Source organism: Nannospalax galili, unplaced genomic scaffold (assembly GCF_000622305.1).
Source record: "Nannospalax galili isolate Female #2095 unplaced genomic scaffold, S.galili_v1.0 scaffold571, whole genome shotgun sequence".
Lineage (NCBI taxonomy): Eukaryota > Metazoa > Chordata > Mammalia > Rodentia > Spalacidae > Nannospalax > Nannospalax galili.
Window position 1 is genome coordinate 2,224,365 of NW_008330297.1, and position 13,489 is coordinate 2,237,853.

The window sequence follows — 13,489 nt, forward strand, 5'->3', positions numbered from 1 at the left end:
ATTCCTCACTAATGCCCACTATTTAGACTTTGGGTTTTGTTACTCTTTGGAACGACAGTTCTGTTATGTTTCCAATCTAGGAGGTACATAGTTTTTCCTTTTACCCCTTAAGTTTCCAAAAGCACTCCCTGGTCCAGCTACTCAGGTATTTAATCCACAAGTCTATGTTCCTCATCCATGTTAGCCTGAGGTTTTCTCAAGCAACAGCTCTAAGACCTCACCCATAGTTTCAAGTACAGCCTCAGTGCATTCTTACACAACACCTTTTTTGACCAATGATGGATGCAGCACTCAAAGAACAAGGCAGCCCAGGTTTGTACAAAACCTGAGTGATGCTTTCTACTTAGTCTCTAGCCCCCTACCTTGCTGTTGTCAGGGAATTTCAGGATCCTTTCCTTATTGTTGCTGGAGACACAAAGTCCTGTTGTTTTGTTACTAAAACGTTGCTTAAATGTTTAACTTGTGCATTGTTGTTTGGGGGCCCAATCTCACCCTCACAGCCTTAAGAAGCTGATACAGGTGTACTGGAAATGTACTTTCTCCCATTTAGTCAGTAAAGCATTCTAGTGGAAGGGACTTACTCCCTCATCCAGGGCCTAGGGTGTCCTCTAGCTTATGAGGAAATGATAACCTATCAGCCTGAAAGTCCACAGAAGAAGGACAATGTATGTCAAAGGAAAAAAAAAAAAGATTTTAGGAAAAAAAGCAATCGAGTGAACATAAGATCTTTAAAGTGGGGTTGGAGAGATGGTTCAGCAGTTAAGAGCAGTGACTGCTCTTGCAGAGGACCTGGGTTCGATTCCCAGCACCCACATGGTGGCTACAAACCGTCTTTAACTCCAGTTCCAGGGGAATCCAATGCCCTCTTCGACCTCCGTCGCACTGCACGACACGGGTGCCCTCACATACATGCAGGCAATACACTCATACACATAAAATAAAAATAATAAAATATATATTTTTTAATGTTTAAAGCAAACGAGAGTGTGGGTTTGGGGAAGGGCTTACTTGAGGATATCATCCCCAGTTAAAAGTAAGTGAGTACAACTGCCCTCCCCACCGCCCCTCAATATCCAGTTGCAAAGGCCTGAAAAGCTAAGGATATAAAAGAGAACAGAGAAGGCATGGTTCTCCAGTGTGTGGAACTGTGACTGTGAAAAACCAAGCAAAAACACAGGACCAGCAGTACAGTATCCAACGGCACAACTGACCCTAAACTCAGCTGGCACCAGGCCGTCTTAAAGAAGCTGATAAGAGACTACCCAGAGCCCTCTGTTTTCCTCCCTCTCCCACACTCCGGTACTCAGATTTCAGCACCCAGGGCACTAGGTCAAAGGCCAAAGTTGCCTGGCGCTGCCCTGGGTGGTCTCGGGGGCCTCCAAAATTCCCACTAGGTGGCTTTCCAAAAGGTTAGAAGGAAACGCCAGGGAGAGCGGCGACAAAAAGAAGCGTGCTCAGACAACCACAGACAAGGAAAATGAAAGCGCTGCAGTCCAGGCCTCGCAAGCAACGCCATCTGGGCCCGGCGGCGAGCAAACACGCTGTGCCCCAAGTTTGTGCAAAGCAGAGCTCGGCCCGCCAGGCTCCAAAGTTCACGCGCCAGCACGGCCCGTCCAGCCTTCCCGGCTGACACGAAAGCGCATCAAGGAGGACCGGGCCGGGCACTGAACCCGGGCAGCGCGCCTGCCGCGCCCACTAGGCTCCCGACCCTCGGTGGAGGCGGGGACCAGCTGGCTGCGGCCCGGGGCGCGTGCGCGGCCTGCGAGCGGGCCCCCCAGGCTCACCTGTGCGATGCCCGCGCCCATCAGCCCGCCGCCGATGACCGTCACGTGCTTGATGAGGATCTTCTTCGCCGTGGCAGACGCGGAGGACGAGGAGGACACGGAGCGCACGAACTGCCTGGTCACGAAAGCCATGGTGCGGCTGCGGGGCAGTGGGAAGGCGACCGCGAAGCCGGGCCAGGCCACCCCGGGGGGCGGGGCCCGTGACGTCAGGCAAGCCCCGCCCACTGGCGTGCACCCACTAGGACCGCGGAGGGGCGGCGCTGGAGCCCTGGGCGCTTCCACCGCGAACCGCCCGCAGACCTGGGTCTGGAGAGCCGCCAAGCACAGGCCCAGAAAGGCAGAGAGAGCGGGGCGGCCTTGTTACGGTTTCAGCTTTAAGCAGGTGATGATGTCTCCCTTTGGGGAGTAACTCATAGCATTAGAAACAGAGAGAAGGCCCGCCTGCACCTGCAGTGGAAGACTGGACCAAATAGGCCAATCTGCGAATAACTACCACTGTGCCTTAATGATTCAGAAATTTTATCTACTTGTAAATGTGCATAAAAGCACGTCTACACTCACCATTCAGAGACAAGTCATCTGTCCCCTAATGGAAATAATAGTTAACCTGTGTGTACCACACTGCTTTCTGAATTAGCATTTCCTGATTAAAAAATTGCATCTGTGTCAAACATTGTACAGACTAGTTAGAACTTCCTGTCTGTGGAAAGGCATTGCTGATCTAAAGCCAAAATTATTTGGGGCTATTTTTTTTTTTTTTTAGAAGAAGAAGCATTTCATTACAGCTTTAACATACTCAAATTTCCAGAGCAAAGATACATCTCTTTCAAAAGTGGCTATAAAATTTTTAGGTTCACAGTTCAATTAATACAGTTATACAATATTGAGTTCAGTATAAACCCTGTAAGACATAAAATTGTCTTTTAATAGTCATTCATTACCTACCTCGTTATCTAATGTAACATCTTTACTATTAGGTAAAACTTGTGGAATGTATTACTCAGCAGACCACTAGTTTCCACCAGTCCAAAAGCTAAGAAAGTTATAAAATTTTTACCTCTCTCTCTCTTTCTCTCTCTCTCTCTTTCTCTCTCTCTCTCTCTCTCTATATATATATATATATGAAAAGGATGAGGAAGGTTACACACAGAAACCCAGTAACTTGAAGTATGAATACATTTGTGAAGAAAGAATTCCAGGCAGACAACACAAAACATGCAGAAACTTGAAGAATGGTTGCAGGAGAGAAAGAAGATGAAGAGGAGGTTTGGCTTAGGGGGTAGAGCAGGAGGAAGATGGTTCAACTGGGCTTAACTTTTAGTTCGCATTTCCATGTTGTGTCTAATGAAAGGCTAATTATAGTTCAAATGCAGTACTGTCACAATACATTTTTCAAAAATGACATTTGTGTGTAATGTACAGCCTAAGGCCTGAGGTATGGACATTTATACTTGCTTTTCTTCGGGATGGATGACTTTTCCTAGTCCATTTAGGCTGCTACAACAGGACACCAAAAGTTCCCCCGGAGCTGGGAAACCCCAGGTCAGGGCACTAGCAGATTCTGTGTTTGATGAGTACTTGCTGTTTGACTCGTAGGTGGCTCCTTTTTATTGTAACCTCCCATAGTTGAAGAGTGGGATAGTTCATCTTGATTTTGACTTGACTGAATCTGGAGTCTGCTAAGAGAAATGCCCCTGGGAAGGTCTGGGAGGGCATTTGCAGGGAGTGGTGACTGAGGGGAAAGACCTTCCCCTGGAGTGGACAGCACTTTCTGATGAGAATTTGCAGCCCAGATAGAGATCCTGGGGAAAAAAACGGGTGCCATTTGCCTGCCTGACTGTGCTTCTTGCTGGTATATCTATCTCATTGTTGCAGCTGCTGTGGCTGCGCTGCGTCCTTCACTGTCCTCCGAACCCAGCTTCAGCCTTCCAACATCGACTGAAGACCAGCACCTCTCCAGAAATCCCCCGGGCCTTCCCTGCCAGACTGGAATTGCTGAGGCCTCATGGATTCATGGACTGAGCAGATGCTGGACCCTCAGCCTTTCCAGTAAGAAGACAGCCGTTCCTGGACTCCCCAGCCCCGATCATGTAAGGCAATCTAATCAATCCCATGGCATAACATATATTTACTCTTATCAGTTCAGGTCCTCTGGAGAACCATGACTATTACAAAGGAGCTCTCTGGTTTTTTTTTTTTCAATATAAGGCATTAATCCATTTATGAGGGTCTTCCCTCATGACCGAATCACCTCCCAAAGACCCACCTCCAAATACCCTTTCTTTTTTCCAAATACTCTTACATCAGATTTCATTATGTGAATTTGGAGGGGATCCAAACAGTCACTGTGTATCACTACTGCAGTATTCCCTAACGATTCTCAAATCTGAGGTGGACTGTGAGTTCTAGACCAGCCTGGGCTATGTGGCAAGACCCTTTCTCAAAAACACCCCACCCCTTGCCCAGTGTGGTGGCACATGCCTTTAATCCTAGCACTCGGGAGGCATAGGCAGGTGGATCTCTGTGAGAAGGAGGTCGGCCTGCTGGGGGTACAGGGAGACCCTGTCTCAAAAAACCAAAACAAGCAAGGAAACAAACAAGCAACCCCCCCCCCAAGTAAAATGTAGGAAAGGAGAGCTGTAGTACCAATTCTGGAGCCCTGCAGCAGGTTCCAGTGGCCTGTGACCTGCACTCACCTACCCTCCCTTTGTTCTGATCCTCATCTGTCAAAGGAAATGGTTGGGGGAATAACTTTTCAGCTACTGCAGGGTATTTCATCCAGTTCATCATCTTCAGAAGCAAAGCGGCCAGCCCTGCCTCTCCTCCTGAGTGCCAGCCAATGGCAGCTACAATACAATCATTCTTTTGCTATGACTGCAAGCCTTTTTTTCCCCAAGGGTGGCCTGGAGCTTTTGAGAACCTGATAACAATTTCTGTGGTCCCTGACTTGCACCTTCACCTAGATGCTGGGATTGTTCTTTTCTCTCTGCAGAAAGAGTGAAGCGCTGGCCAGCGTGAATGGCCCTGGTCACTGGGCCATCTCACTGAAAACAAATGCTTTGGCAGAGGAAAGGCCTGGCGCAGAGAACCAAGTAAGTAATGATTGCTTTTATTTTTTTCTGATAAATGATAATTATAATGCTTTAAAAACATCGAAGCAGCATTATTTGGAGCTGGGGAGATGGCTCTGAGGGTCCAGTGCTTGCTGTGTGAGCATGGGAACCTGAGTTCAGATACCTAGCCATCATCCCCATCTCAAAAAGTGAGGAGGAGAGTGATAGAGTGACAGAGGAAACAGTCTGCACCAACCTCTGGCCTGCACATGTGCACATGTGGACACATCTGCTCATACATGTGCATACACACACACACACACACACACACACACACATATAGTCTTTCTCCCCACATGAAAGCAACATCATTTAACAACATGGCCAGGAGTGGACTCAGAGCTGCAAACGCAGGGTGGCAAAGCCCTGCCGTATCAAAGCGGTGGTGGCCAGGTAAAGAGAGCTGCACGGGCAATCTTTCCTTGGCACCTATGTGGAGGGACAGGATTTGCTAACAACCAAGAGCATTGATCGGAGAAAGATTCATGGAACAAGTTGGAATTTTCCTTGTTTGTGGAAAATTAATGACCTCTGGTTTCTGGGAATGAATGAAATGCTATCTCATTTTTCCTTTTTGTTAAACAATTTTCAGATTTCATACAGCAGAGAATCTGAAGCTCCTTGAAGTGGTACAACAGAAAAGCCCCAAAAGTTCAACCAAAGTTTCACTCACAGCAAAATTTGTGGTGATTGACATTGCCCCTGAGGTTCTGTGGAAATAATGATTTGTGTAATTAAGGAATATAATCAATTTGAGAAGGTGGTAGTCTTGTGTTTGCATATCCCACCAAAAACGTATTCTCAGAATGACTTCTAAAGCATATAACCAAGATTTCTAATAACACTGGACAGTTTTACAAATGATTTTATTAACAAGCTTTGAGAGAAAAAGATGCCATGGTTGACTTCAAATCTGTGTCTCGGATTTTCATATCGTGCCAGCTGTCGTCCCCATGTCAACGCCTCTCTTGCTGCTTGGAAACCTTTCTCTCTATTCCAAACTGCAGTAGCACTCCCAATTCACAAGTTAAAATTGAAGTCTAGAAACTCTAAAACATAGGTCTCTTGGGAACAAAGTGGTTAAAAAAACACTTGAAGTGAACATTTGTAGGAAATGCTGAGGGAAGTTGCTGAATCTTAGAGGGGAGGCAACCCTGATTCCGTTTTAAGCATCCAGACTCTGCCCTCTGAGTAAGAGTTTATTTAGACTCTCCTGCTGAGGAGGTACAGTCTTCCTTGCATCTTTCCCAAGCACAGGTTTGCACATAAGGAAGCAGTTGCTTATTTCACCTATACACTAATGGCTGTGGGATTTATTGCATGTATGTCAGGACTCTCCTATGTTATAGAGAGTGGGACATTTCTGAGTTGTTGAGAATGGACTTTTCAGCCAGCTATCTCCAACTTATCTGCCTGAGGTGATAAGTATCACCAAGTGAGACAGTGAGGATGGTACAATGTAAATTCTTTACATTGAATGACTGCACGTGGTAGTGGCCAATGGTATATTCAGCACCTTGGAATGCGCTGTTGTTCTAGGTGCTTCAGGTGAGTAAATGCATTAAATCCTCACAATAATCCTATGTGGTAGCACTCTTTTATCCGTGAAGAAACTGGAGCCCTGGTAAAGAAACTTAGTCCAGGCTGTACAGAAATAGTGGAATTCAAACCCAGGACATCCTATGCTGGGCCACTGCATTGATTGCCTCACTGTGACAATTCTCAGGGCTTTTATGCTATCCTCCAAGAGTGAAGAAACTCAGGTTTGTAGCAGTGAAGCCATTTATGAACTCTAATTCACCCAATAATAAACCAGGCTCGGATGCAAACCTACTCTGAGTCAAGGCTTCATGCATCTCATAACACACTGCTTAGAAAACACCCTGGGCTTCTCAGCAGGAATGAGGTGGGCCCCAGCAAGTGTTATATATGTGTAGATTTGTAGCTTTTGCTGTTCTATACATATCAATATCACACATTAAGCAGATCAGTTGATTTGAAAAGTTTTTTCTTAATTTCATGGGTCTGAGTGTTTTGCCTCCATGTACATACGTGCACCACATCCACGCAATGACCATGACAGCCAGAAGAGGGCACCAGGTCCCCCAGAACTGGAGTAATGAATGGTTAACTGCCGTGTGTGTGCTGGGAACTGAACCCAGGTCCTCTGCAAGAGGACCACTGAGCCATCTCTCCAGCCCTGATTTTGACAGTCTTCCAAATGAACCCCAGGGCTGCTGGCTTCCTATGGTGACTCTCAGTGTTCCTACAGGAAGACTCTGGGTGTTTTGAGCTTTATAGTGTGATTTTCAGCACATAACACTCACAGCCTCCATTTGCAATTGTCTGCTGGTCACCTCTTCTTAGAAACCCTGCAGGTTTCAAATGCAGCTTACTGAACTTGAGCCTATCATTTCCAACCTCCCCAAATACCTTCTTCTTGCATTCATGAAATTCATAGTGACTCCCAACCAAGAGCATTCTCCCCCTCTCACCGCATCACCCAGCTGTCAGCAAATGGCACTGGTTCTGCCTTAGAAAAGGCGTCTCCCTCCTCCCACCTCATCTCTGTCCTAAGTGCTGATGTTTTACCCCAGCCTTCCTCTCTCCTGTCACCCCCACACCGCAGTCAATCTTCTTGTGTATTTGAGGTTTACAACATGATGTCATGTGATACTTGGATGGCTCTGTAGTGAAGAGGTAACTCCTGTCACCTAGCTACTTTTGATGTGTAACAAATGCAACTAAAACCTGCTTATTAAACAAGCATTTTTTTTTTTTTTTTTTTTTTTTTTGTCTTTTTGAGACAGGTTCCCCCTGTAGCCCCAGCTGGCCTGGAACTTGCTTTATAGACCAGGCTGGCCCAGAACTCACAGGCTCACAGAGATCTCCTTCCTCTGGCTCCCAAGTACTGGGACTAAAGGCGTCCACCACCACGCCCTACACTAAGCAAGCATTCTTACTGCAATACAGTCTTAACAATCTTAGCCCACATGTGAATTGACTCGCTAAGCCTGCCGGTGCTGCCTGCTGTTTCGTATCCTTTGACCTCCATCTCCCTCTCTGCCCTTCTCAACCACAGCAACGACTTTTTAATTTTCTAGTTCTGTGTATTTGAGCTCTTTATTTTTATATGATATTACATATATGTTCAGATCATGCATTCTTTTTCTTTGTGGTTGGTTTAAACATAATGTCTTCCAGATTGCACCATGCTGTCCCAAAGAACAATAAATATCTCATACTTCAAGGTTTTTAAGTTATAATAATATTCCATTGTATATACATACCACATTTCATCCTGTTGTATGTATGTATGTGTATGTGTGAGGGTGGGTGTGTGCATGTGTATGCACATGAGTGTAGAGGCCAGAGGTCAACCTTGGGTGTTCCTCGGGCATATCCACCTCTTTTATTTTCCTCAGACATTCTTCTCACTGACCCGGGACTCACCAAGTAGGCTAGCCTGGCTGGTCAGTTAGCCCCAGGGATTCTCCTGTCTTAGCCCCCTAATGCTGAAACCGAGGTATGTCCCACCACACCTACCTTTTTAATGTTAGGATTTTTAATTAATTAATTTTTATTTTATGTGTATGAGTGGTTTGCCTGTATGTGTGTAAGTGCACTCATGTGTGCAATGCCCATGAAGGCCAGAAGAGGGCGTCAGATCCCCTGGAACCAGTGTTACTATGGCTGTTAGCCACCAAGTGGGTGTTGGGAGCCAAACCCAGGTCCTCTGCAAAGTTCTTAACTGCTGAGCCATCTCTCCAGCCCCAGACCTGGCTTTTTAAATGTGAATTCTGGGAACTGAACTTAGATCCTCATGTTTACAAGGCATGCGCTTTATTACCCAAACTGTCTTCCCAGCCCTTTACCTTGTTTCTTTTAATTTTTTGGTGGAATTTACATTTTTTAAAAATGTGTGTTGTGTGTACTGCCTGCCTATAAGTGCTCCACATGCATGTAGTGCCTACAGAGATCAGAAGAGGATATTGGACCACCTGGAACTAGAGTTCCAGACAGTTGAGTGTCACATGTTTTTGCTGGGAACCAAACCCACATCCTCTTCAAGAGCAGCCAGTGCTGTTATCTACTGAGCCATCTTTCCAGCCCTCTCTCATCCCTTTATCTTGTTTCTGAAAACCTTAATTTGGTGTATGAGAATCAGTCACTGAAGGTGGACAGGGCTGAGAGATCAAAGAGAAGAAGCATACAGATCTAGGACTGTAAAAAGTGCAATTTATTGGGACTTTATGAACAGAAAGTGTGTTTTAGGTAATAGTAATAGGCTAATCCCCATACTCCAAGGAGGAAGGGATCCGTATTCTAATTGAGATAGGTGGGCCAACTCCCACAGAGATGTACTTAGCCACTTTCAAAACTATTAACATGTCCCACATAAGTTAAAAAAGGGGATGTCAGTGGCTGGCATGTCAGACTTATCTAACTATCTTACTAACTTTGTCCTTTATGGTTTAGGATGCATACCAGGGTCACCTGGCAGGCAAAACGGAGGTTATGACCACACGGACTGAGGTCATAAGAAGGTAGATCCCCTATGGTGCATTCACCTGTGAATGGACGTTTAGGTCGTTTCTGTCAACACAAAAGCATAACTCTCACCTCAAAGGGGATAAGAGATAGTTTATGAGTGACCATGGCCCGGGAACACAGATTTAGGTTACCCCAAATTCCATGTTCCAGTGTGGTAACAGTTATATTACGTTGTTATAGTAACAGAACAAAGAAAAGTCATAAATCAAGACACTTTTCAAATACATTGGCAGATACATTCAGTAGGCAGGTCATAGCAAAGTGGTGGTGGTGGTAGGGTTCTACTATAGGTCTCAGATGCTATCTGATGACATTCTTAGATTTCTGATTGGTGGGCCTGGTGGTCTGCTGTTAATACATTTTATTAGTTACAAGAATGTTAATTCAGAAACAGAAGCAGGCAAAGTGTGGCTATTTATGGGGTTAAAGACGTCCCCAGATGATTTGTGAATAGGCTTTGGATCTGCAACATTCCAGACTCTCCACAATCTCCAGAGTACTAATCAGTTGGTCAGTCCTACAGGAAATTCAGTCCAAGATGCAGGAGTTCTTTCTGGGTACTTTCTTTCACATTTCCAAACTTTGACTATTATGAGTAGTGCTGCAGTAAACATGCAATTGTCACTCTTTGTAAGGTGGTGATTTCATCTTTGAGAATATACTCAGAGGAGGCAGAAGAGGGATGAGCCTGGATCTCCCATGAGGCAGCTGCCGCGGTCCTCCTGTCCTCTCCATTATTCTAGTCTGTCCTCTAGGTTCTTCTCAGGTTGACAGCCACAGCTAGCAAACTGACCATAGGCTCCATTCATTTTAAACTTTGTACACAGGAGACCTAATTTCCAATTCCCAAACCCAGTACTCTAAACTCATCTAGTTCCTTCTATGCTTTCAAGTACTTTAATTCTAGCCTCCAAGAACCAACTTATGTAAGTTCTAAATTATCCCTCATAGAGATCCTAATTATCAGTTTGCCTATAAATGAATAAAAAACTGGCCCAAGGCTTAAATCTGTTTTGACTATATTTTTTAGATTCTTCTGCAGTGTTTAATATTATGCCAACATCATAATCACTTGAACAAACAGACTGACTCTTAGAATATGTTTTTAGTAGTGAGCCTGAACTCGGAATACACTAGTTTCCCTATCACTGTATTAGAACTGTCACCCAGAACTGTGTGAAGGAGCTCTCTTATCTGCTCAACCTATGTAAATTGAGCTGTCTGTGTTCTTGCCCCATGATGATGGAACTGATTCTAGAACTGTTTACCCGACTGAGTTCCCCTGTATGTAAATAGACTCCAGGGAGTTGCATTTAAAACCTCAGTTCTGCTCTGCCCCCCCAATAAGGATGTTAGAAGGACTTGTTTGCAAACCAGGACCTGTTTACAGAGCCTAAACCACTTTATGGTTTGTGGGTTTGTGGGGGAGGGTGTTCCTGGATCGACTTGTTTGCAGAGCAAGAAATTCTTTATAGTTTGGGTCTTATGGGTATCTCCCTTCAATACCCACATCCATTCATTATTATTTTGGGTGGAGTACCAAACAGGTTTCGAAGGAGATGCCCTGGTCATCAGACCCAAGAGCATGGTTTTGTTGTGGTCAATTAAAAGCCATCGATTCACTGGGCATGGTGGCACAGTCCTTTAATCCCAGCATTCAGGAGGCAGAGGCAGGTGGATCTCTGAGTTGGAGGTCAGCAGCCTGGTCTCCATAGCGAATCCAGGCCAGCTGTGGTTACAAGGAGACCCTGTCTCAAAAAGACAAAAAAAAAAGTCATTAATTCAGATTATATCCATTAATGAAACTCATTCCTACCTTCTTCAGTGTCAAATATTTAGAGTGAAGGAAGACTAATCTCTTTCACTTTAAAAAATAAAATCACTGAATTTGGAAATAAGTTTTTTGCTTCTTTATATCATGAGTCCTTTAAAAGGAAAACCCACATTCTAATCACTTCTAATTTCCCAGCACTCATTGTCATGTCCAGTACACAAGAGGTGAATAGTATGTATTTCAGAAGAATATGGCTTCCTCATGTAACCCTCAGTAGTCATCGACTTTTTTTTAAACTTTATTGAGAATTTCATACATGCATTTAAGGTGTTTTGATCAAATCCACGCCAACTCCCTTCCCTCCAACACCTCCCATACCTCAGAGGTAACACTAAACTCTTTTAAGGATTAGATACAAACTCCCAAATACTTTTGGCATTTTTGGACTTTGGAACAGTGTGTATTGCTAACAGGCCCAAGGACATTTTGATTTTTAGCCAAGAAACTGGCTACTTTTCTTTGAGGTTTTTTTACCGTGGCTTCCACCTACTCTAACATTCCCCCCCACTCTGAAGAGGTAACCCTAAAATCTTTTGGAGATTAGATAAGAGCTCCCAAATACTTTTGACATTTTTGGCCTTTGGAACAACAAAATAATCAACAAAGTAATCAACTTTTGTAAATTTAGTATCAATTCATTTCCATGTAGCCTATCATCTGTTAAGAATTAGGAGTTTCAAGCTGAGAACTCTCCTGGGTTTCAGTACCAAAATGTTAGAATTGGTAGTGGGAAGAATCGTAGGTGGAAAGGAGAAGCAACCAATCTCAACATTCCACACTGACCTTCGTTAGTCAGTGAAGGCTAACCACTGACCAGTGGGAGTCTGCAGTGGCCACTCCGACAAACAGCAGGAAGTTAAGGTACACTTGTGTATGTAAATAGAGCTTGTTTAGGAACACTTGCCTAAGGCCCTAGGCCCACATGCATTTTTCCACGGAGGTCTCAGAAGGGCTTGTTTGCAGAGCAGGGCCTGTTTGTGGAACAGAGATTGCCTTATGGTGAGGTTTATGGGGGTGTCCTTTTATCACCTGGTCTCCAATTTAGTTAATTGAACCAATAATGTCCTTTATAGATTTTAAAAATTATGTATTTAATAACCACATAATTAGAAGAAGCATTTCATTACAACAGCATTGACATATTCAATAACAATTTCCAGAGCTGAGATGCTTCTCTTTCAAAAACTGGCTGTAATTTTTAGGTTTACAGTTGAATTAATACAGTCATACAATAATGAACTCAGTAAAAGCCCTGTAGGACATAAAATTGGATGAGTTTTTACCCTTTAAAGAAGATCTCCACTTCATTTTAAGATATGTTGTTTCCTACATTTTTTTTCAATAAAATATTTTTTTCCAATTTAGTTTTTTTAAATCAACACTTCAGCTTTCTAATCTCTATATATCGATCTGATTATTACCAGTCACAGTCGGTTACTTTCTGAGATCCTGGGCATCTGAGCATGGATATGAAGTCATCAGGTAGATTTCAATGATAATGTTTTTCATATCTAACAATTATTATTTCGTTTTAAAATATGCTGTTTCCTACATTTTTAAAATACTTTTTTAGAAGAAGCATATCATTACAGCTATACTATGTTCAATAACAGTTTCCAGAGCAGAGATACAGCTCTTTCAAAAGTGGCTATAAAATTTTTGGTTCGTTGTTGAATTAATACAGTTATACAATATCGAACTCAGTATAAACCCTGTAAGATATAAAATTAAATGAGTTTTTACCCTTTAAAGAAGTTCTCCATTTCGTTTTAAAATATGCTGTTTCCTACATTTTTAAAATACTTTTTTAGAAGAAGCATATCATTACAGCTATACTATGTTCAATAACAGTTTCCAGAGCAGAGATACAGCTCTTTCAAAAGTGGCTATAAAATTTTTGGTTCGTTGTTGAATTAATACAGTTATACAATATCGAACTCAGTATAAGCCCTGTAAAACACAAAATTGAATGAGTTTTAACCTTTAAAAAAGATCTCCATTTCATTTTAAAATAAACTATTTCTTAGAGAGACTCAATGTTTTTGCTACTAACACTGAGATGTTGGCGCGTGCATCTCCAATCTGTGTGCATCTGATTATTATTAGTTCTAATCGGTTGCACTTGGATTCTTGGCGCCTGTGCATGTCGATAAAGTCATGAGGTAGATTTCAGTGGTATTGTTTATCACCTCATGGTATAAATT

At 43.5% G+C, this 13,489-nt stretch overlaps 1 protein-coding gene and 1 long non-coding RNA gene across 2 annotated transcripts in view; one reads left to right on the forward strand and one right to left on the reverse strand.

Moving 5' to 3' along the window:
* Hadh (hydroxyacyl-CoA dehydrogenase) overlaps positions 1-2,003 on the reverse strand; it is a 41,716-nt gene extending 39,713 nt beyond the window's left edge. Inside the window, exon 1 of the mRNA XM_008843657.2 lies at positions 1,785-2,003. Within this exon, the coding sequence (XP_008841879.1) occupies positions 1,785-1,916 (132 nt within the window). The 5' untranslated portion in view covers positions 1,917-2,003. The remainder of the gene's footprint in view (positions 1-1,784) is intronic.
* Positions 2,004-2,089: 86 nt separating this feature from the next.
* LOC115072179 lies at positions 2,090-5,606 on the forward strand. The gene is made up of 4 exons (XR_003851246.1): positions 2,090-2,166; positions 3,660-3,874; positions 4,777-4,876; positions 5,490-5,606. It is a non-coding gene; the product is annotated as an uncharacterized LOC115072179 (long non-coding RNA).
* Positions 5,607-13,489: the final 7,883 nt, after the last annotated feature.